General features: G+C 33.0%; 1 protein-coding gene across 6 annotated transcripts; it reads right to left on the bottom strand.

The window, feature by feature from the left end:
- Positions 1–10,405: 10,405 nt before the first annotated feature.
- On the bottom strand, positions 10,406–20,404 carry LOC133701621 (serine/threonine protein phosphatase 2A 55 kDa regulatory subunit B beta isoform-like). Of its 6 annotated transcripts, none has more exons than XM_062125606.1 (14): positions 19,904–20,402; positions 17,492–17,595; positions 17,262–17,360; positions 17,057–17,176; positions 16,069–16,266; positions 15,058–15,149; positions 13,799–13,917; positions 13,364–13,487; positions 13,166–13,289; positions 11,692–11,760; positions 11,510–11,601; positions 11,334–11,411; positions 11,175–11,242; positions 10,406–11,055 (listed from the first exon to the last, which is right to left on the bottom strand). In XM_062125606.1, exons 1-14 carry the CDS (start codon positions 20,013–20,015, stop codon positions 10,919–10,921), a joined length of 1,536 nt encoding a protein of 511 aa, XP_061981590.1. In that variant the 5' UTR covers positions 20,016–20,402; the 3' UTR covers positions 10,406–10,918. The 6 variants fall into 6 exon arrangements, 4 of the variants coding, with proteins under 4 accessions (XP_061981590.1, XP_061981589.1, XP_061981588.1 ...); XM_062125605.1 differs by having other exon boundaries at positions 10,406–11,058; XM_062125604.1 differs by having other exon boundaries at positions 16,066–16,266.
- Positions 20,405–23,147: the final 2,743 nt, after the last annotated feature.

The following is a 23,147-nucleotide window of genomic DNA, read 5'->3' on the forward strand; positions in this document are numbered from 1 at the left end:
TGATAATTCAATTTTGACTCATAAAGGCTCTATTTACAAGAAAAAATCAATTTGAAAAGAAAAATTCAAAATTAGATATTTAAGAAATCAATTGGAATTTTATACGGCTTAATTGAATTTATTGGGGGATTAATTGCAAGAAATATTGGTATTTGAGTTCAATTTAAGCTTTAATTGGAGGAAATTGAAGTCTGGGGGTTGAATTGAATTACAATTTTGAAAGCTAATTTAGTCACATCAGAGGTTTAATAGCATAAATATTAAAGTTTGATGGGTAATTAGGGACTTAATTGAAGAAATTCAAAATCAAGGACCAAAGTGTAAAAGACATGTGGATGGAGGGACTGAAATCAAGGAAATCAGGGGCCAAGTTAAATATTCAATTGAGGGTCAATTTTATAAATCAGAAACTAAGGACAAAAATGAAAAAGGCGATAAACTTTGGGATTGGTAATTTAGTTTGGCAAGGGTAAAATTGCACGAAATTAAAAGTTGGAAGGCAATTACATGTGCATTTAAAAGAAATCAAGAGATTAGGGACTACATTGAATTTTAATCGAATCCCAAAATAAAACCTTAATTACTTAGGGTTATAAAAACAACATCGTTTTATTTAAATGAAATAATGTGTTTTGACTAAAACAGTTTGTTTTGATTCAAACCAATGCCGTTTTGATTACTCTTATACTAAAAAAAGAAGGAACTAGATGACTTATCGTGTGGCCACTGCTGATCTTCTTCTTTAAAAGTCCTGAAAAGAGCCTAGTTACGATGCCACCTTGCAAAATTTATTTCTCCCTCATCTCTTTCCCAAACAAGACAAGACCTCACACCTTGCATTTTGTACTCCTACCTAAACAAGACAAATGCTCTTTTTAAGCCTTGAAGGCGCTACTACAAGAGTCCAAAACCCATATCCTGACCAACCATGCCTGTCAGAAACAACAAAAACTAGCTAATGTACTCCTCTTGTTAGCTCTAAAAACACTACAAAGGTTGATCTTTAGCCTCAATAGATGATTGAGATTCATTCTCTAATATCAATGGGTAAAGATTGACCAGCTCATGTTCTCTAGATTATTCCCATTGCTTATAAAGCAAATAGACATTGGACCTTTAAGAGACATTGGCCTCAAAACCACCTATCTTCACCATTGTTACCATCTCTCTACCCGTTCTTAGATACACACATACACTACCATTCACATGTAAGTTGAACTTCCATCTTCGTACCCCTCTCAAAGCTCTTGCATCAATCCTATATTCACTTCCACCATTACTATAGCAACATTAACATTAGTCCTGCCAAAAACCTCTCATCTATGCTACCATCTTTTCCCCCTTTTACTAACTGATAGTCACCATCGCAACTCAAGGAAAGATACCAAGGAGATAATGTTATTAGATAAGGTAAGCATTTAATTTTGATGAAGGGGTTTAGCTCAATACGTATACCCTTTCCTTTTCCATTCTGTTTTATTTTATTATTTTTTTGCATTGAGTGTTCATTATGCATTCTCTTAAGGCCATATGTTAGTTTAAATGCAATGAATGTTTGTTTTTTTTAATTACTTTAGATGTTTAGTCATGCCATGATTTAGTATGTATATGCATGTTTAAATGTTGTATAAGGTTTAGTTGGATGCTTAACATTGTTTTTTAAGTGATAAATGTCAATTTATAATACATTCCAACATGTTTTTGATGTTTGAGATAATCAATGAAGTCATTATGATAGAACATGTTGAAAGTTGGTTGTTATTCGTTTCTGTTGATCTTAAACCATTATTAGTGGTTGGCTGGGATTGTTTAAGTCAAATGCATATTGTTTATGGTTAAGAAAGTGAAAAATAGACAGGAGTTCGAGAATTAGTTTTATTTCAGGTATCACCACAAGATGAAAAAACAGGTGTTTCAAGCATTAAAGCAAGGTAATATGTCAGTGCTAGAGTATGAGGGGAGGTTCCATAACCTCTCTATGTTCTCCACACATCATGGTCCTACATAGTAACATATGATAAAGAGATTTGGGATGGGTTAGAACAAGAATTAAAACAATGGTTAATAGCTTTGTAATTTGGGATGATGAGAGGTGATTAGTACTTAAAAATGTATTTTTATCAAAGTTTTATATCATCATTTTGCACTTGAAGTATCAATAACTCCTTAATTAGAGCATGCTTTATAATAACAAGTTTGATAATATAAGATACCTTTAATTTATGGTAAATGTTCTTCTTAAATGCAGACCTATCACATAAATCAAAGAATTGATTGATGAGTTTAACTACTGAAATTGAGAAGACAAAGAGAGGGCTAAGCTTAGAAAAGAGATGTTGGTTCAGTTCAAACTAGAACACCATTCAGTTATTGGATCATAACTGGAGTTATAGAACTTGGATTTAGATCTAATTTATATGTATGAAAAACTAAGACATAGGCCTAAAACGTTCATGAAGAGTCCAAGATTCAAAAGGATCGTTTTCAAGTTCAAATTGTAGCAACAACAGAGAAGTCGGAATCTGTCCTGTAGCCCAGACACTATTTAGTGTTCAGCCCATATCTCGAGTTCTTAAAGTCCAAATGCATCGATTCTTGTTTTGTTGAAAAGTAGAGACAATTTCTCAGAACTTTTATGAAGACTATCTGCTCAAATTCTGATGTTAACAATGACGTTTTCTGCAGACAAGAAGATAAGGATTGTTACCACATCAAGAGGTGGCTACCCACTCAACAATTAGTCATTAAATCAATAGTTCTAAATTTTGGCCTATAAAAGGAGGCATTTGCCATTCATTTAGGCATCTTGGTTTTCACATCAAGATCATGTTCTTGCTCTCTCTCTTTATATTTTTGTAATGCTTAAGTTTTGCTTTCATTAATCTCTTGTTTATGCCTTTCATTTCATTTACTATACTTATATAATTATGTTCTCCTATTGTTTATTTATGTTCCTCTTCTTTATTATGTTTAGTTAAGTTTATCATCTCAGGGTGAAAAGGATACACTAATGATATAAAAATAAGTATAATATAAACTCAACATGGACTTTAATGTTTGATACTAACATGTTTTGTATTTGTTATCTTATTCACTCTTAATACTTTGCTTGTTAAATGGTTAATCTAGATTTATGTTGTATAACGCTTGGTACAACAAAGACTTTACACTTTCATAGCCCAACTGTATGTATAACCGACACCTGTGCTATGGAAGGAACTTGATTTGTTGTTAACATAAATTAACATCATGAATATCTAACAATATTTACAAGTATTAACATTATTCGAATAAGATAACTAATGTAATCATGTTAACAATTTATAATCTGATTGGAACCTTCTTTGTGTGTGGTTTCCAGTTGAGTAATAAAAAGAATTTATACTATGCTTATTTGAAATACTAGTAGTGGATCCTCTAATCTTGACAACTGTTTTATCGTTGTTTAATTCTTACATCAATATCCCATAAAATTCTCATAAACTCTTGGTTTTATTATATATATATATATATATTATTTGTAATTTATATAGTTCACCTCCCTGTGGTTCGACCCCGGTCTTGCTGGGTTATTTATTACTTCGACACTCCTGCACTTGGGATAAGGCATTAACTCTTTGATCATGTCAAGAGGCCTAACAAAGGTAGCCCAGGCTCTAGAGGTATGTATAGTTGGGGTTAAGGGTCACCAAGGTCAATCTGGTGTTGGCAAAAGAAAGAAGGTTGATTGCTCTTTAGGTAAACCCCTTAAGCCCTCTCTTTTTAAAAAGGGAAAAAAAGGATAATACAATCAATTTAAATAAAAAAAAAGGGATAAGTAAATTAGTTACTAGGTCTTATTAGAGTACATATGAAGGGTCAGTTGGAGGATAATTGAACGTTAAAGGTAGTCCTACTGGAGGGTCTTTAGAGTAGAAGAACATTACTTATCTTCAGTGTGTCAGGTATAAGCAATGAAATCCTAGAGATTACTCTATATTGCTGGGGCAATGCTACACCTATAGGCACGATGGACATAGATGGCGAGACTGCCTCTATTTAGGTCGAGGATGTTACTATTATGGCAGGCAGGGACATTTTAAGAAATATTGTCCTAGGAGAGTCAAGTATATTCAGTAACAGAGATAGTAAACATAGAGCTACTAGCAGTCAGCCACTATGGATAGACTCACCAAATCAGTGCATTCTGGGACTAGTGGAAATTGAGGTTGACCTCGAGGACAGAGGGAGAGGACTCAGGGTAGAATATTTCACATGACCCAAGAGGATGTGTGGGCTGCCATGGATGTAGTAGTAGGTACTTCATTGTTAGAAAATCAGTAAGTGCATGTTTTGATGGATCTGGGTGCTACATATTCTTTTGTGACAAGAAAAATTAAGAATATACTAAAAAAACAACCAAATAAATTAGAAAAGGGTTCTTCATCAACACATCTTTGGGTGATGTCGTACTTGTAGAACATATGTATAAAAGTGTTAAGGTTACTATTGAGGGATATGGTATGGAAGTAAATGTAATGCCATTAGAATTGCATGATTTTGACTTAATCCTAGAAATAGATTGGTTAAGTAACCATAGACATCAAATGGATTTTAAAAAAAAATAGTAACCCTTATGGAATAAATGGGAAGAGAGTGACTTTTAGGGGAAAGAGAAATTTCATACTGAATTGTGTGATTTCGGTTATGATAGCTAGTAAGCTTATGAGAAAATGGTGTGTGGCTTATCTTACTTATGTAATAGATTCTGAAAAAGGTAGGGTAGAGTTGAATAATCTTTCCATCTTGAGAGGATTCTCGAATGTATTTCCAGAAGAATTGTTAGGACTACCCCTAGAAAGAAAATTAGAAGTTTCAACTGATTTATTGCCCGATACCTCTCCTATAGCTCAAGCACTGTATAGGATGGCACCAACAAAACTACTTGAATTAAAAGTTCAAATAAAACCTTTAAGCTCTGTATAGGGCAACAATAAAGAACAAATATCTGCTTTACAGATAGATTTATTTGTTTAGGACTCATTATAGGCATTATAAGTTCCTGGTAATGCCTTTTATATTGACCAATACACCTATATTGTTTATAGATTTAATGAATTGAGTCTTCCAACCTTGTTTGGATAAATTTGTGGTAATGTTTACAAACAATATTTTGGTCTATTCTAACTGTTATTTAAAGCACGAGCAACATTTGAGGCAAGTACTGCAAACCTTGAGAGATCATCAAATGTATGCCAAACTGAGTAAATGTGAGTTTTGGATGAAAGTGATTTTTCTAGGACACATTATATTTGCAGAGGGAATAATTATAGATCTAATAAAAGTTTAAGTAGTGTTAAAATGAGAAAAACCTATATATGTAATAGAGATCCGCAGTTTTTTAAGGTTAACAGGAGGGTATTATAAAAGGTTTATTAAGGGATTTTCAACTATTACAACTCTATTGACTTAATCAACTAGAAAGGAGGCAAAATAAGAGAGGGTGTGAAGAAAGCTTTCAGGAGTTGAAGAAAATGTTTTATATCGCTCTAGTGTTGACACTTCTTTCAGGAACTGAGGGATTTGTAGTCTATAATGATGAATTTAAAAAGGGGCTTGGTTATGTCTTAATACAACATAGAAAAGTCAAAGCTTAGGCATCAAGGCAATTATCTTGTTCACGATTTGGAGTTAGTTGCAATGGTGTTTACATTACGAGTGTGGAGATATTACTTGTATAGATCTCAAGTTCAGATCTTTATGGATCACAAGAGTTTGAGGTATTTGATGACACAATAAGAATTAAATTATACAACATAGAAGATAGATAGAATTGATTAAATATTTTAACTATGTAATAGATTATCACCTAGGAAAAACAAATGTTATTATTAATGCCCTTAGTCATAAGAATAAGGCAATAATGGAGACATTGAAGGAGGGGGGGTTAAAGAGAGTTAATGGAAATTGAAAAAGATTAATGCCAAGATAGAGATAGGGCCTGAAGGCTCATTGTTTGGCTTAGTTAAGAGTATGATTCTTACTTCGAGATAGAGTTTTGGATGTTCAACGAAGGAACATCAAAGTGGATAAAATAAGGAACAAGGTGAAATTAGGAGTTGAGAAACCCTTTCAGATTCTGGAGGATGAGATGGTAGTGATGGGTAGATATATGTATTTGCCTGAAGATAAAGCTTTAAAAGAGAAAGTATTAAGAGAGGCTCATGAATCGAAATTCATGTTACATTTAGGAAGTACCAATATAAAGAAAGAAATCACTAAGTTTGTAGCCAAATGTAGAGTTTTCCAATAAGCATCGGTGGAGCTTAAGATACCAATTAGACCTCTTTCTATTAGGCACAAGTAGTACTAGAACCGCACATGAACTTATGCTCTCCCTTAAATACCTTTTAGCCAGCATCTTCTTAACTTATCTTTAAAATTCCTTTATTTCATCTAGATTATTTTTATAGGCTGTTTGGTTAGGACTTGTCGTTTCAAGTATGAAACTAATTTGATGTTTTATTCCTCTAATGGGTAGTAAACCACTAGGAATAACATCAAGAAATACATCTTTATATTTCTGCAACAAAGAAACAACAACACTAGAAAAAAGATGTGTCTAAATCGTTAGCCTTAAAATATGTTTCTTTGTACAAAATTACAAACATAGGTTGGTTAGTGTTAAAAGCGCTCTTAACATCATATTTTATATTCTATATCATGATTATGGTATGGTTGGTGGTCAAAGTTACCTCTAATATTAGTAAAGACATTTTTCTTACCCTTAGGTAGTTTGGTTTTCCCTTAGGAGTATTATACCATCCTTTTTCTAATTCGGTCTCCATGATAAGAACGAACCAGAATTTTGGCTTGGTTTTGAATTGCCTTTTCTCTTGAGTTGTCTTCCAGCTTCATAACCATATACACCATATCTTATAATTTTACATAGAGTTATAACTCCATAACATGTGTTATCTCTCTGTTCAGACCATTTAAAAATCTTGTCATATTAACTTCCTTGTCTTTCTTTATATTTTATACGATCAAGACTACATCAAAAAATTCTTTGCAAGTTTCAATTGAGCTAATTACAAGATCAAGGGTAAAAAAGCTCAAAGATGAATTCAATAGACTTATTCAGAGTATTTAGATCAATGTGAATTTCAAGAAAGCTACAACTTTAATAATTGATGATCAGAACTTAGTCAATCTAATCTATATACAAAAGAAGTCTGATCCATCTATAATATAAGCCTAATTATTTCACAATTGGGGGGGCGAGGTGGGGGGGTGGGGAGTGATTAATTTTGGCATTAGAGGCAGTTTTGGACTTATTTTTTTAAATGCATTGTTTTACTCTAACAAGCATAATTTTTTGTCCGACTATTGGCTCTGGCTAAAATTTCACCAAAACTTTCCATAGGTATTTATATATATTAGGTTAAAATTTTAGGGCAATCAGACATCAGAAAGGCTTTGTAAAAAGATTCAGAAGCTACAATACAAGAATTATATCAATTTCCTAGTTGATTTAAAATTATTTTTCCTATTTTGTTTAAAACTCTTTCATTATTTTTTAGTATTATTTAGGAATTTTTTAGCTATTATAAATAGGTTTATTTAGCATGTATTTAGGTTATTTTAGACAAATTTTAATTTCAGCAATTATTATTGTGTGTGAGGTTTTGCTCATACTTATAATCTTGGTGCTTCGGTACAAGTTATCATTGTGCCTAATTTAATTCCAAACTTGATCTTAGCTTTCTTGGATAGAGTTGATTTAACTGTGGGTCTCAGAACCTTTATATCTATAGGGTTCACATCAATATTTTCCTAAATCATAGGTACCTTTATCTTTTTTAGGTAGGTCCCTTTAGTAATGGCTGGCTGAATCTTCTTTTCATGACAACCTTCATTTCATCCCAAGTTTTAATAGACCTTTCATGATTTCTCCTTTTATTCATCACAAGCTTATCCCATCATATGATTGCATAGTCGGTAAACTCTATCATAGTTAACTTTTTTTTTTCTTAATAGACCTTCCATCTACTTTTTTCCTCCCACTCTAGGTAGGTTCTTGGATCATTTGTTCACTAGAACGAGGGAATCTTCATTTTAATACTCTAAAGGTTCTTATCTATACCATTATGGCCTCTATTATCCCTTCTAATTCCTTTATCATATGCCTATCACTATTATGCTTAAATCTGTCTATATCAACCATGAATGTTTAATCACTTTCATCCACATCTTCATCCTCATTCTTAACATCAAATCCAGTTTTGGGTATGGGAGCATGTCTCTCTTGCCTTCTAGCATTAGGGACCTTTTCGAGTTATTCTTTTTTAAAGTTAGCAATTGCAACGTCTTGTCTAGTTATTTGATCTTTCATATCACCAAACACCATATATATACGCTTAAATTTTTATTGCATTACTTGCAACACAAAGAATGTGTTCACCTTTTTCTTTATAGATGTTAACTCAGTTTTGGAAGACATATTCGAGAGTTATAAAAGATGTTAGTAATAAATCTCATATACTCCCTTACATATTTGCACTCAAAGATATATAACTCAATTGTGTTTCACTCTTGACTTGGCTTTTCTCGATGTTAATCTCAGACTCTCATCTTTTTCCATTCTTACCTTTCTAGTTCTTTATTGAACTAAACAAATTCAATCAAAAATAAAACTTAATTGTAGTGTTCGAACTATATAATTCAAAGAAAAATGAAAAAAAAACAAACAAGAAATGATAAAGAAATTTAGGAAGAGAAAGCAAAAGAAATGAAATTAGGAAGCAATAATGTCTGGTCTAAATTCAATGGAATATGTAAAGAAGAAAATTTAGCACCAAGAACTATTTAGAAAGCGAAATAAACACTAAAGATCAACAAATAAACACTTTCTCAAAGAATAATCCAACAAAACATATTCAAGATTGAACTTCTTAACTTGCATTTATGATTTTCTTTCACTGCAAAATGAAATTGACTAAAAAACTTTTTTTTTTAATCACTGCAAAACACAATTGGAAATGAGAAAACCTAAAAATTAAGAACACAAGCTTGAGTAATTTGCATTACTGTTTTGATTAATGTGTAAAAGGTGAATTTTAAATCTATATGGTGTGATTTGATTTAAAGAACAATTATCTATGATGTAATCTTGAAATGAAAAGAAAACAAAATCTGAATAATAAAAAAAATAACAAAACAAGAAATTAAAGATAGTAAACTTGATTTTAGAGCCAAGTTTTTATACCAAACTAATGCAAACCCGAAAGACTAGACCTTGAAACCCATAATTAAGAATTGAAACTCATCTTAAAAAGCTAAAATCATATTAGAAAACCCCGACCTCATGATTTATGAAACCAAAAACCAAAGGCATATGGTTAAAACATTACAAAGATTATGTCTTTGATAAACTCTAGAAGTTCAATAAAGAACCCAAAGAAAAAGCGCTCTTACACTGTTCAGTTTTTAATGACTATGAAATTCCACTTTCCAAAGTTTTTTTCAGCTACTTATAATATAGCTTACAAAATAAACATTAATTAAATAGATCTAAATTAAATTCATATAATTATTTAATTGAAATCTAAAACTAAATAAAAATAAAGTACAAAGGTCATGCTCTTAATTAGTAAGGTCTAATTTGTATATGTTACATTCGTATATGTTACATGTTAACCTATTACAAGTTCATGTTTGTATTAAATGAGATTCAAACATCATAACTATCTAACTTCATATTTGATGTCATTTTTTATGTCATGTAGAAATTCTCAAAACTTACTCAACCCAAATATTATTAATCAACCCGTGAGCTTGTATTAAATGAGATCCAATCCACATATGTAATATTCTCATCAGGAACAGTTTTATGAGGTTATTCTTATTCCAATTCTTCGTCCAGCCATAGTTCAGACACCATTTCTCTAAAATGTTGCATATTTGCCCATGTACATTATTAAATGCATGCATGACTTCAAAATATTAAATATTTCGGGGACGGATTTCCCCGAGAGCTTGAGTGATCATTCGTTAATTTCTTAAATTCTGAAGGTAAGATCCACGTTTGGAATGTGTATGGTGATGAAAGCAAGATCACAGTCACAATTGAAGATTGTAAGAAACATGAAGGCATCATTTTAAACATTGAAACAACGGTGAAAAAAATCAAGAAAAGCTTGCAGAGGTTCAATGCAAACATTTAATTGCTTTTTCAAGTGAAAAAAAACATACAATAACCTTCATGCTTGAGGCAAATACTGAATATCCTCGCAACAAGATAGTATGAAGCGGGTAACTGGCAATTCGAGCCAGTAGTTTACTTGGTGATCCTAGGGACAAAAGAATCAGTAATCCAGAAAGGAAGGGAAAATCAGTAATCCAGAGCGGAAATAACTACATGATATACGTTTCAAGAATAATAAAGAATAAACAGAAAAATTGCATTGCAAGTTTCAACAGCTCCTTCCCACCAAGATCTACGTAACTACATTCACCTTGGACTTAGTGGCAAATTTACTTAACATCTTTTACGTTTTGCTGTAGAAGAACTACTACAATCACATTTTCTAATGACTTCAACCCATCACAACTTCGAACATAATTGCATCTTCTATTTTAGAAGATATCAGGAAAAGGAGGGGAAAGGAAAGGAATTTTGGGGTTAGGAGAAGAGTGAAGACAATTGATATCTAGCTAGCTCCCTGGAGATTGATAACAAGCTGCTTCCAAATGGATTCTGCAATAGCCATTTCAGGAACATTCTATAACATAGCAGGTGCTGCAGATTGAAGGACATTTTAAACGCAAAACTCAAAGTAGCCTCCGCCTAGCTCATTGGTGGGAATGGAAAAGAAATCTTCTCCAACAGCAACCCCAGAACTTCACCAAGCAAATACATTTCTTCCTGGGATCATCTTTATGCATAGTACATGTACAAGCTGTTTGCGGCAGCACAGGCAATGGAATTTTCAGTAGGATGCCATGCTAAGTGCAACAACTTTGTGGAGAAATCAAAAGAATTTCCATTTGCATCAACTCCTGGGCCTTCTGCTCCTGCTATCGAGTGATCTCCAGATTAATATAATAAAAACAAGCTGTTAAGTTGACAAAAGAACATGGAACGGGGTGCAAGGTAGGGAGGAAGGAAGAAGAGGCAAAGTGAAAGCACTGACCCCGTCTTACAACACGTGTTATGCTGCTTAGGGATCTTGAAGGCCTTGAAGGGATCTGGACTTGTCTCCTAATATTATAATTCATGATTTATAGGATGTCCCATCTCAACTATCAAAATCATTAGATTCAATCTCATTCATATATCAAACAGAAACTACCTCATTGGATTTTTGCTGGCTTCCAAAGTTGTTGCCTCAGTACTTTCTAGGTTACAACCAAATACCCGAAACAGATTGCTGGGGACATGAAAAAAATACCAAACTAGGCACATGGAATTGTGGTTTCAATAACAATAATACAATGACCAGATGTAAGGACAAAAAAAACCACTGACCTGTAGGAGCCTGTCGCAACTCGCAATCCATCACCACTCAAACAACACTCGAATTTATCAAAGATTGAATCGTTTTCATATAAATCACACAACTGGGTAAATTCAAATAATATAATTAGAATGGACACAGCCTAACAAAGAAAATTCCCTGGTCCGATTTTGTCTAAAGAAAGGAATCTCACCTTTGGTCTTAAATGTTCATGAACTTGGAAGGTTGCAACTGGACCAGAATCCATATTGATATCCCACAACTATAATAAAGAAAATAGACAACTGAGAATCATGAAATTGAAATTGCTACTTAACTTCAAGAGCATGCATGCATATCTTCTTTAGGTGCCATGAAAACAAAATCAGCTTAAATACTAGATTGTAGTTTTTTGAAACATCAGCACAAAGCAGAACCAGAAGTAATAGTTGCTTGAGAAATCTTTTCAAGAAAATAGAAAACTGAGGCAGATTGTTTTTACCAGCGGACTGTTTTCTTGGAAGACTTAGTTTCTAAATTTACCAAGTTTAGAAAAATGAGTTCTCCATTTTACTACTAATTCCCATATTTCAATCGGCAAATATAGTTTACCAAACATTTTGCAATTATGAAAAAGAGATATTCTTATTTCAACAGTCAAATACATTTTTCGAACAGATGAATTAAAAGAAACACAGAGCAAATTAGTCTTGAAGTAAACACAACCTATAAAGTGCTCATGCACTCCATACATGCAAAATTAACAAATCAACTAGAATAAAAATTTGGATAAGCTACACATCACAAATAAAACTTAAAACAAATTTTACACGAACAGACAAAAGGGCAAGAGTTGTAAATCTATTAAACTTCTAAGTCAATTATTTCATGTCTATTTGTGTAAAATTTGCAACTTTCATTCCTTGTATTTATTTTTGTTTTAAAAATATCTGAAAGTTACACACTAACATGGCACGCATCATCAATCCAAACTCTTGCCATCATCCAGTAGCTACAAGTTCGTATAAGGTAAGCCTGACGTTGTTCTTTGCCCAAAATGGCTTCAAGGGAAACAAAGTACCAGTGTTGACCAGCTAGCAAAAATGCTTAGGTTTTTGCTTAGATGCTTATTGTAATATAAAATTTCATGAAGCACTCAATTTCCCTGAGCCAGTTACTTGTCATGAAATTTCATACAGAACTCATTTTCCCTGAATCATCTCATCTTGACACCATAGCATAAATTGAAACACTTGATCAAGTAAATAAAAAAAGAAGGCAGAATACCAACATTCTTTTTACCTTTATGGTTTTCAAATTAATAGCACGATGAGTCCTATTATGTACTTACTGTCCAATGTCTTGGAACCTTGTTACAGACATAACCTCCTGTTTCTTGCTTCCCATAACAGGTCATAGATAAAACAAATTTGCAGGAAAAGTCAAATTCTATCTCTAGACATTTTGCTTGATGAATATTGCATTTGTTGGAATCATACTGTTTGGACATCCTATGGATTGAAGAGATGGACATTTCTTCTGTGCTTATAAGCCACAACATAGCATGCTTAGGAGGCCAGTTTTATGTAATAAACCTTGACTCCTATGAATATATGTATCCAAAAGACTTGCAGCAAATTCAATGAAAAATTATGAACCAAAATCTTTGCAATTATATAAGCCCAAACCTTAAGAGTCATGTAATCACGACTGAGTATATGTCTTCCATCCCTTGCAAATTTAATATCAGAGATTGAGGCAATTATTTCTGTAAAAAATGATCTCGAGCCTGGTGCCTCTGTTTCCTCAAACCTGTATGCAGAGGATGTTACTGGTGGGCTGTTTATAGTACTGGAAGTAAATGAGCGATATAAAATAACACTTACAATTTGGCATGAGAGTCACACAAAGCTGATTGTCGCAAATCAATGAGTCGGATTGAGCCTTTTGAACTGCTGTATGCTAACGTATTGCAATGGCCGGGGTGGAATTCTGCTGATGTTATAACCTCTGCAAGGATAGGTGTACAGTTTGAGACCTCAAAAGAATATAGGTAATACAGATGCTTCGCGGTTGAAATAATCAATTACTCAACCAAAGGGGGGACAGAGGATGGCAAACATTGTCCAGTATCTATTCAGAAATTCACATGGGAAGGCGAAGGACAGTATTGAAAAAACAGTTCATGTGCACCAGGAAAACCAACTGAATTCCAAAAGGTGAAATATACAAAGCCAGAATCCTCAAAATTTGATCACAAGTGCATTAATGCTTAAATTTACATCCTTAATACAATCAGCATCAGTGAACAAAGAGCTTACCAGTAAGATCCTCCATATTTGCAGGTTTGACATCAACAATATTAAAACTTTGATTGCTAATTTCCAAATTCCAAAGATTTATTCGTAGGTCATCGGCGGATATAAAAGTTTCACCATCACTGGAATATATGACACAGGATGGAAAGATTTGAGAAATTTCAATAAAATCATAACAGTATCAGGCAAGCTTGAACAAACAGAGAGATGCTAGTCCAGTGACAATAATCTTTCATTATGTGTTCAATATAGAAGCAATGAGCAAAACTAGCATGTCTAGAAACCCTCAACATGCAATGTCTAGCAAGATAGAGCCAAAGATAATGCAAAGAACAAGCCAATACCATCCGATTTGTATGCACAGTGCAATTTTGTTCTTCAAAAAGGACAAATTGAACAAATGAAAAAGGCAAGATAAAATTGAGAAAGAAAAAAACTAAGGTCAATGACTATAGAGACACTTAAACTCAATAACATTTATAGCTCAAATGTACGCTGTTTTAATGTGTGAGATTTTTAGCTTGCCACTTTAAGAAATAAAGACCAACTTTACAAGCCTGGAGAAGAGTTCCTAGAATCTTCAATCATTCCATTTTGAGGCAACTGTAATGGGATAGAATAATGGTTTTCATTTCTTTTATGGCATATCAGGCGGCTTAGAATGATTTATTTTGGCTATATTCAGAAAATATTGAGTACAATCTCATCCTGAGTATTCTTTATTTTGTTTCTTCAACTTCAGGGGACAAGATGTGCTCCTGTTTGTTCCTCTTTGCTATTCTCTTTCTTATATTGTCTATCTTAAGAACTACGACAGGCCAAAACACAATTCTTTTCATTTGTAGAAACATTCCAAATAAAAAATAAGTAGCACAAAATCTTATCATCTCTGTCTTCCTCCCCAATTTTAAAGCCCATGGGACTCAGTAACATTACAAAAGAGCACCTTAGAAACAAACCATGCTACAAGCACATAGCAATAAAATACACAACACAACATCAGTAGCAATGCTGCTCTTTTATCACAATGTCAGTTTTTCTTAAGAAAAAAATTCATGAATGCCAAGTAGTAGTGACAGATTTCCATCATCAACAAAAAAAAAGGAAAAATTGAAACGTACATTGTAGACTGTTTTAAAGTCTAATCATTGTCCAAGAATGAATCCAAGAACTAAACAATAATGAAAACCTTAAAAGAACAAAACTAATAAAAAACAGATGCAACTACAAGCTCGAAACAACCACAAAAGAAAAGGAATGACCTGTTGTTTGAAATTGAATTAATATGATAATCATGAGCATGAGCATATACCCTTCGACAACTAGCCATCAAGCTTGTCTCATCGGACATCACCTAAGAGTTAGATCCACAAAAGATAATGCAAGGAGTTCAAATAATAAATCAACCTCATCAAAAAACAACTGTTTCCATTTATCAACACCACCCACACCCACCCCCCACTCCAGCCCTAAAAAGGAAAATACTTCCAGAATTTGATTCATACCTCATATATCTAGCATTAAAAAAAGGAAAAAAAAAAAACACAAATAGAGGGTGCAAAGGGAAACCAACTTACTCATTATTTGTTTTAGTAACCATAGCATCAAACGCCACACCAGTAACATAGAAAGGTTACAAAATCAATTGAAAGCATTGTTCCTTGAACAAAGAGGCCTTTAAAAAATGCACTACTGCATATGAGGGTGAGTGAAAAGTGGAGATAAGAGAAAATTCTTTCAGACTGTTTGGTTGCTTTAAATTTCATTTGGTGACTTGTTCAGCTGTTAAGCGATCCAGTTGTTGGGATTTCCTTCAGTTTTTTGAGCTCTTGCATTATGGATTTTGGTTATAATTGAACAACAGCCTGTTTCTTAAGATGACAAGCTTTATTTTGTATGGCCTGTTCCATTGTGTTATCATCTTTCCATTTTAATGTAAGGCCTATTACTTCTTTTCCATCCTGTGATTTTCATGGATGGCCCTTTCCTATGGTACATTTGAATGGAGAGAAAAACAAGGCTTGACTTCCAAGAGTACATTAGCAAATCAATTGAGGAAGTTTTTAAATAGCAAAAGATTCTGTAGTCATAAAGTTACATTGGAGGAATCGATTCAAGGAAAATTGTACTTCATACTCTTTCAGACATCAGCACGTCTATTTTGGATTTTTAAAAAAAAATGTGAAAACTGGGGTTAGTTTTACTTATTTCAAAAACATAACCAATTCACAAAAGGAAAAGGAAAAGAAGTGGAATGGTTTAAGTACAACTACCACTGGTAAACGCAATGATGGAAAGCCCCCAGGAGGAATGCTGAAGTCATTGCTTGGTAAATCGTACTTGCCTCCTCCATTTACAAGATATTGTTTACCAATACTTGAATTGCTTGAACTGGCAATGCTACCATTTCCTATAGCTTTAGAAGGGTCCACATTCATTTCAGAAATTTTCTTCACCTTCTTCTCTTGGACCTGTACAATTCTCATAAAGAAATATCAAAAAAATAAGTGGGCTTAAAATGTAGCAACCATGGACCAAAAAATCAATAATAATATCACTTGAAGCAGTCAGGACAAGGAGTTGATATATGAGGTGTTCCACTTTTGATAAACCTAGACATTATGATTTTAAGATACACCTAGACAATTTGATTATAAGATTCACCTGGACATTATGAGTATAAGCCGACATTTGAGCACAGATAATAAAATTCATCATGCATATATTTCTGGGGATGCGTGCTACCCATTCAACCTCTCTAAAACACTACCACGCATTCAACCTCTCTAAAACACTACTATGCATTCAAGCTCTCTTGAACACATTCTGATTAATTACAGGGCCAATGATGTAGCCCTTTGTTATGCACTAAGTTGCAGTGTTTCTGTAAAGCAGCAAATCAGTAACATCCTGTATGCTTTTGACACATCAAGTAAACACCATAACATGCTATACGCAGTTTCATTTACATACCTCTCATTTAAACTATGACTAGATCCTTGTACGCAAGACTATTTGATTGGACAAATTCAAAGACAGAAAAAAAACCTAATTAAGATTTTTGATAAAAAATGGCCTCATAGCAGATCAATAAGAAAATTATTATATTTATTCTCATTTTTATGCCATGTGAACAGAAGCATGCTGGCCACTGGCCAGGTAGCATAATAACAAACTAGGTAGTTGAAGCTCACTAGCAGACATGATAAATGAAAAGTATTTAGCCTTTCATCATGCTTCAAGATAACGTTCGTTTCCTACCTTCCAATACTTGATGGTTTTATCATTAGTAGATAGGAGAAAAAGAGCACCATTGGTTGTTTGGCACCATCTGATTTTGTTAATTTTCTCCTCTATTTCCAAACTCTTGAGATAGTCAAACTGAAAAAAGAAATGAACATGCAAGTGTGAATGTTACAAGCTTGGTAAGCCAAAATGCATCTGAAAAAATGACAGAAAAGAAGACCTCAGGTTCATGGCTCTGAAATTCTGTTTTATATCGAAACTCAGGATGCCTACTAATTGGGTAACCCATCCTCTCCAGATCCCTTCTTGATCCACCATGCTACACATTACAGAAAAGGTTCGTCATAATACTACCACTAACATGACAATAATCCACTAACAAGAAACTATTAGCAAAAATATCAATATTGCATTTTGCTAACAAAGCTAGAAAAATAAGAACGAGCATACATCCTTAGTGTCAGTTCTCTCAAAGAGAACCACACGGCCTCCACGGTCACCGGTAGCAAGATGATCACCACTTCTATCAAATTCAATTGCTGAAATAATATCAACTGCAGAAAGAAACACAATAAGATTAAGGAATTTTATTATATGTTCTGCCATACAGTTGCAAATAATATTATTGTAGCACAAACGAAATATACGAACTTGTTGAAAAGCATAGCAAAAAAATAAATAAACACATAAACAAATAACATATACAGTGTGAAAATAAGAACAATACAAACCAAAACATCATTATCAGTGATTCCCAAACAAAGAAAGAAGCTACTGGCTCTCAATGAGCACCACATTGTGAGAGTATCCAATAGGACACCAACACAGCTCCAAAAACAGAATGTCCTTTGTACTTGCTGGAGGTACATAGTAAGGTAAGCAGGGTCTTGCATAAACAAAATATAATCTAATAAACAGTTTGCTCTTTTCTCCCACATGATGCTGGATCTTTAGCAAAAAGTCATTTTTTACAGATACAGATTACCGAACTCAAGATTGCACTATATATACAGTTGTACTTGCCGACCAAACAAGCAGCCATTCTACTTCCCTGTGCACCAATAAAAAAAAGATTTGCCAGGGCAATAACAATCAAATACTCGGTTTCATAGCAGTTACGGCACAATTTTGCAACCCCACCCTTCTTGAACCAAAAGAAGACTTTCAAGATAAGTTTATCGATAAAAATCTTGTCTGATATCCACAACTATCTTTTCCAAATGAAAGAAAATAGCTTCAAAGAACACTCTGTACCACAATCCTCCTAGAGAAATTATAACAATCTTTTCCAAATGAAAGAATGTAACTTCTAATGCCACTCTGTACCACAATCCTCCTAGAGAAATTATAGTGATTCCTTTGATGTAGAAATATATACTTTCAGCAACAAGTAGTCAGCATAAGTCCATACACACACAAAACAGAGCAAAACTTTATGTCCCTTGTTTTAAATATTAAGGATATTCGCTCCTATCTATCTAGAGATTCAATCTTCTAACATCAAGTCCTCGATAGAAGAAACCATCAAATGGAAACATTCATTTCTCAAGGTCACTCTTTACCAAACCACCGCAAAGTCATAAACCTTGGCATCTCAACTACTGGCAGACAGTGTTGGCACTTACTACTTGTCACTATGTTTATTCATATTAATCCATCATCTCATCTGCAATGTTTTAAGTTTTAGATGTGCAACCTTCAGGAAAAATATTGCACTGTTCAAACCTACAGTTTATGCATAGATGTAGGTCTAGACTGTTCCAGATGTTATTTCCCAAAATCCTGCTCCAACAGGAACATAAGCGGATCGCTCCTTCATTTCTTCTTTAGTTTAAATAACTTCTTATAATCCTTCTTCATGTTCACAGTTTTCATTCCACTTCAGTAATGAATGGGACACAGTATCCCTTCAACTTACCTCTTTCCATACCCTCTCAAAGCTTTAAAAATACATGCATGTCCCTTTTTTCTGGAATGCCACCTACCTCACCATCCTCATTTTGGATCCAAATACATAACTCTTTATGTTGTATATCTATAGATAAACCACCAATGACATTTCTTCCATGGGGTTTCTTTATTGTAACCCTCCTCCAAGTCGGAGAAACCTCTCATTTAATTTACACAAGTTTGGAAATGATGCAGAAAAAACCATTTGGTTGATTTTCAAACCAATATAAATCAAGCAACATCCAGAGATATAGACAAGGAAAAAATAGAAGTAAAACTCTAAAGCTCTATTCAACTCGAAAGAAGTTTCTCCTATTCTCCGTGTGCATTGTTCTTGAACAACGAATAACAAGAAAAATAGAACAAAACTTGGGTCTCCCACTGAACCTGCACTATCCTAATCACTTATATACATATGTAAAATGTATTCAACTATAAACCGAAGAAAAAATAATTATCCACAGAAACACAAACAAGTCTAATTACACTTCACTAAATCAAACATATCAACTACGTAACAAACTCCAAACTACTGATTGGTTATACAAAATCATTAAGATCCAAACTATAGCCATCAAGTTCAAGTAATCTGCAACTTAAATAAAACACCCATTGCATGCAAAATCATAAAAATTACATTTAAAAAAAAAAAAAACCACTCTCCACTCACTCACCAAGCTCTCACTAAAACACTGCTGCTACTACTACTTGATTAATTAATTACTGTATCAAAAAAAAAAATGGGAATCAGTAACTCGTTCAAATCAAACACAAAATACTGATTGAGCCACAAACCAAAACACAATATCTGATCCGGCACACAATCTATTTCGGATCCAAAACCAAAAAACCAACCCTAATTTGCAAAACCCATATCGAATATCAAGTGGATCCAAATGAATAACATGTTACCTTCTTGCACTTCTTCACCGGCGGTTCGTTCACCGAAGACCTGAGAGAATTTCCACTCCAGAGGCTGTGGTGGAACAGGCGGAGCTTCAGCAACTTCATCTCCACCGTTCATTTTGTTTTGACGATCAGAAATCAAATGTCAGGCCCAGATTAAATCTCAAACTCAATCAAACCAATGATCAGGAAGTCAGTGAGTCAATTAAAAAAGATCGCATCTTTCTTTCAGCTTAATATCAGAAACCCACCAAACCCCATCCTCAACATTTTCATATCTTAAATGAGAGATATATTGTTATATTATTTATTATTATAATAAAAATAAAAATAAAAATAATTCAACCATTGAGATTTGAGACAGTTCTCTTCTCTTCTTGCCTTTCTCTTTTGTGTTTTTGGTTTGGTCTTTTTCTTTTCCTTTTTTTTTTTCACTTTGTATTTCTCTGCAGGCCAAATGAGAAAAATAAAATTTCACTTTCTCTCTCTTCGGAAAAAGGAAAACCCGAGAACACAAAGTTTTCTTAAAAGTAGAAAATGGGGATTTTAATGGTTTTTTCTTTACTTTTTTTTTTAAAAAATGACTATCGAGGAAAAGGAGCATAGACAACACAACATTTACTTGTTTACAAAAAGTTATTCTCTCATTATCATTAAACTATATTTGGAGTTGATCCGGTTAAAAGATTGATTTTGAATTACATGGGTTAACTTAGTCAAGAAACCAAATTCTAAGTCTTACAAATTTATTCAAATAAATCTAAAAAAATAATTTATTTAACAAATAATGTAGAGGTTAATTTAAGTTATTAACAAAGTATCAATTAACAAATAGTGTAACCTGAACCATATATCAATGTCCATGATTCACAAACTATGAAAATATTATAGGACTCACATTGTGTAGCTAAACCCACACAACCTCCTTAGATGCTTATACCTTTCTCTTTCTTATCCACCCATCTTAAAAAACATATATTAATCAAACACCGAAAAAAAAATAGCATTCTTTTTATTTCTCACTAAAGCTCCCACACAAATAGTCTTCATCAAAATCTACTCAGTTAAACCCTACATTACAATTCAAATCCCCACATGTCAATACTATCTCTCAATCTCATCCAAAAACACTTACAATTACCAACTAAAAAAACACCAAAGTTGTTTTGTAACCAAGGCAATTGAAAAGAAATCATAGGTACTGGAGAAATCAGAATCAAAGTCAAAGTCTTTGTTAAGTGAAGAGTTGGGAGAGGAGATAAAGAAGGCAATAGAGAAGAAAGGCAAATATAAAGGGAATTTGTTGAGCAGAGTGGCAAAGGAGATTCAAGAGATTGAATGGCCGAGATTCAAAAGATAGAATGGCCTTCTTTTGGGAAGGTTTTGGGGATTACAGGTGTTGTCATTGGAATCATTGTTGGGTCTAGTGTTGTTTTGATTATTGTCAATAATGTTTTAGCTGAATTGGTTGAAAAAATGTAAAAAAAATTTTTTGGCTCTCACCCGAGTTACGCCAAATCACCTGGGTTCCAGGTTGTCTGAGTTTGACCAAGCCAATTGTAAGCCCAGGTTTTACCAATTTAAAACCCGTATAAGGCCTCGGGTTGACCTAGATCCTAAGTCAACCCGTCAGGCCATGTCGGGTTTTATAATCATTGTTCTACTTTAAACAAAGAGAAAGAAATAAAGAAAGAGAAATAGAAAAAACACACACAAACACTATATATTATCTATAAACAATTACTTCTCTCTCTCTCAAATAATAGACTTTTGTTTTGTTGTGTTGTGTTTTTCTTTACAAGGTAAAACCTTTAAAAAAGTCTCCCAAGTTCAGATTTTGTTTTCATTAGGTTTTCATCCAAGCACTATAAATTAATTGAAAATATTAGATATACTATAAAACGATTTTTTATGTTTTTGAGCAAACTTATGTATCAATTGAAAACTAAACTTCCTTTTAAGATGAACTTAAGGATGCCTTTCCTATATCTACATGGCAAATTTAATAAATTCTCCTAAATATTTTAATACAAAATATAAGAAAATAAACACATCTATTTAATCACCAATTGAATCCATTAAGTTCCTGTAAAACAAATTTCTTTCTTTTAAAAAAAGAAAAAAATAAAGTATAATTTATACATGAGTACAAGTATGGAAATACTCAATTAAGAATTTTTGAAATTTTTGGCACTTAAATGAGGTAGAAAATTATTTGAAGACTTAATATAGATTACATACATACTTAAAGGATTTTATTTTTTAAGGTTCGCTATTTCATTTTGTTTAATCAATTAATTATCTCCTTTGAGGTGATAATGTTTTTTTAAGTTTGACAAACAGTTTTGATTGAGTGATGATAATGGAAGAATTCAATATCATTAGTCGGTGATTATGTTTTGATAAGAATCGGCTAGCTACATCAAATGACATATTAAAGGTGTCAATTGGGTCAATTATGGGGTCAAGGATTAAAAAGATTAAAGTGGTATTTAATAGGATTATTCAGAATATTTGGGTCAAGTCAAGCTTTCAGATTTTAACAAGGAATGATCAGGCTGTAATTAATGTGATCCATGCAGGAGTTGAACAAGCTTAAGTCGGTTTTGGGTTGTATTTTTCTAATGCACAGTTTTACACTAATACATAAAATTTTCAGTCTGACTATTGGATCACACCAAAAGTTTTCTAGAAGATTCTAAAGGCTTTGTTTTATATAGAGTTAAAATCCTGTAATGATTGGACTTCTAGAAGGCTTTGCAATAAGGTCTAAAAGTTATTGTGCAGGATTTACATTATTTTCCTAGTTGATTTAGGATTCTTTTTTTCTATTTGGATTGGTAATTTTTTATTAGTTTTTGTTATCCTTGGTCACGTCGTTTTTATCTATTATAAATTGGGTTGTTTAGGTTGTGTTTATTTATTTTATTTTATTACAGACTTTGATTTCATAATAATATTTCGTGTGCTTGTATTGCTCTTACCTATTGACTCTTCCTTAAACTATCTTAAAGTTATCAAAACTCAATTGTCTTTGTGGTGTCCTTTCATATACTTTTAGTTCATGATTCCTTATAATTTGTTGGGTCCAAGTCTTATTCCAATAACTTTGGTACCTTAGTTTAAGTAATCATGGTGTCAAGTTTTTGTTATCCTTAAATCTGATTTTAGCTTTCTAAGATTTGTTCTTTATTGCAAATGAGTTCAAGGGTTCTTAACCTCTGAATTCACATAAGTTGGTATCAAAGCT

The sequence above is a fragment of the Populus nigra genome, chromosome 8, assembly GCF_951802175.1.
Source record: "Populus nigra chromosome 8, ddPopNigr1.1, whole genome shotgun sequence".
In the NCBI taxonomy this organism is placed as follows: domain Eukaryota; kingdom Viridiplantae; phylum Streptophyta; class Magnoliopsida; order Malpighiales; family Salicaceae; genus Populus; species Populus nigra.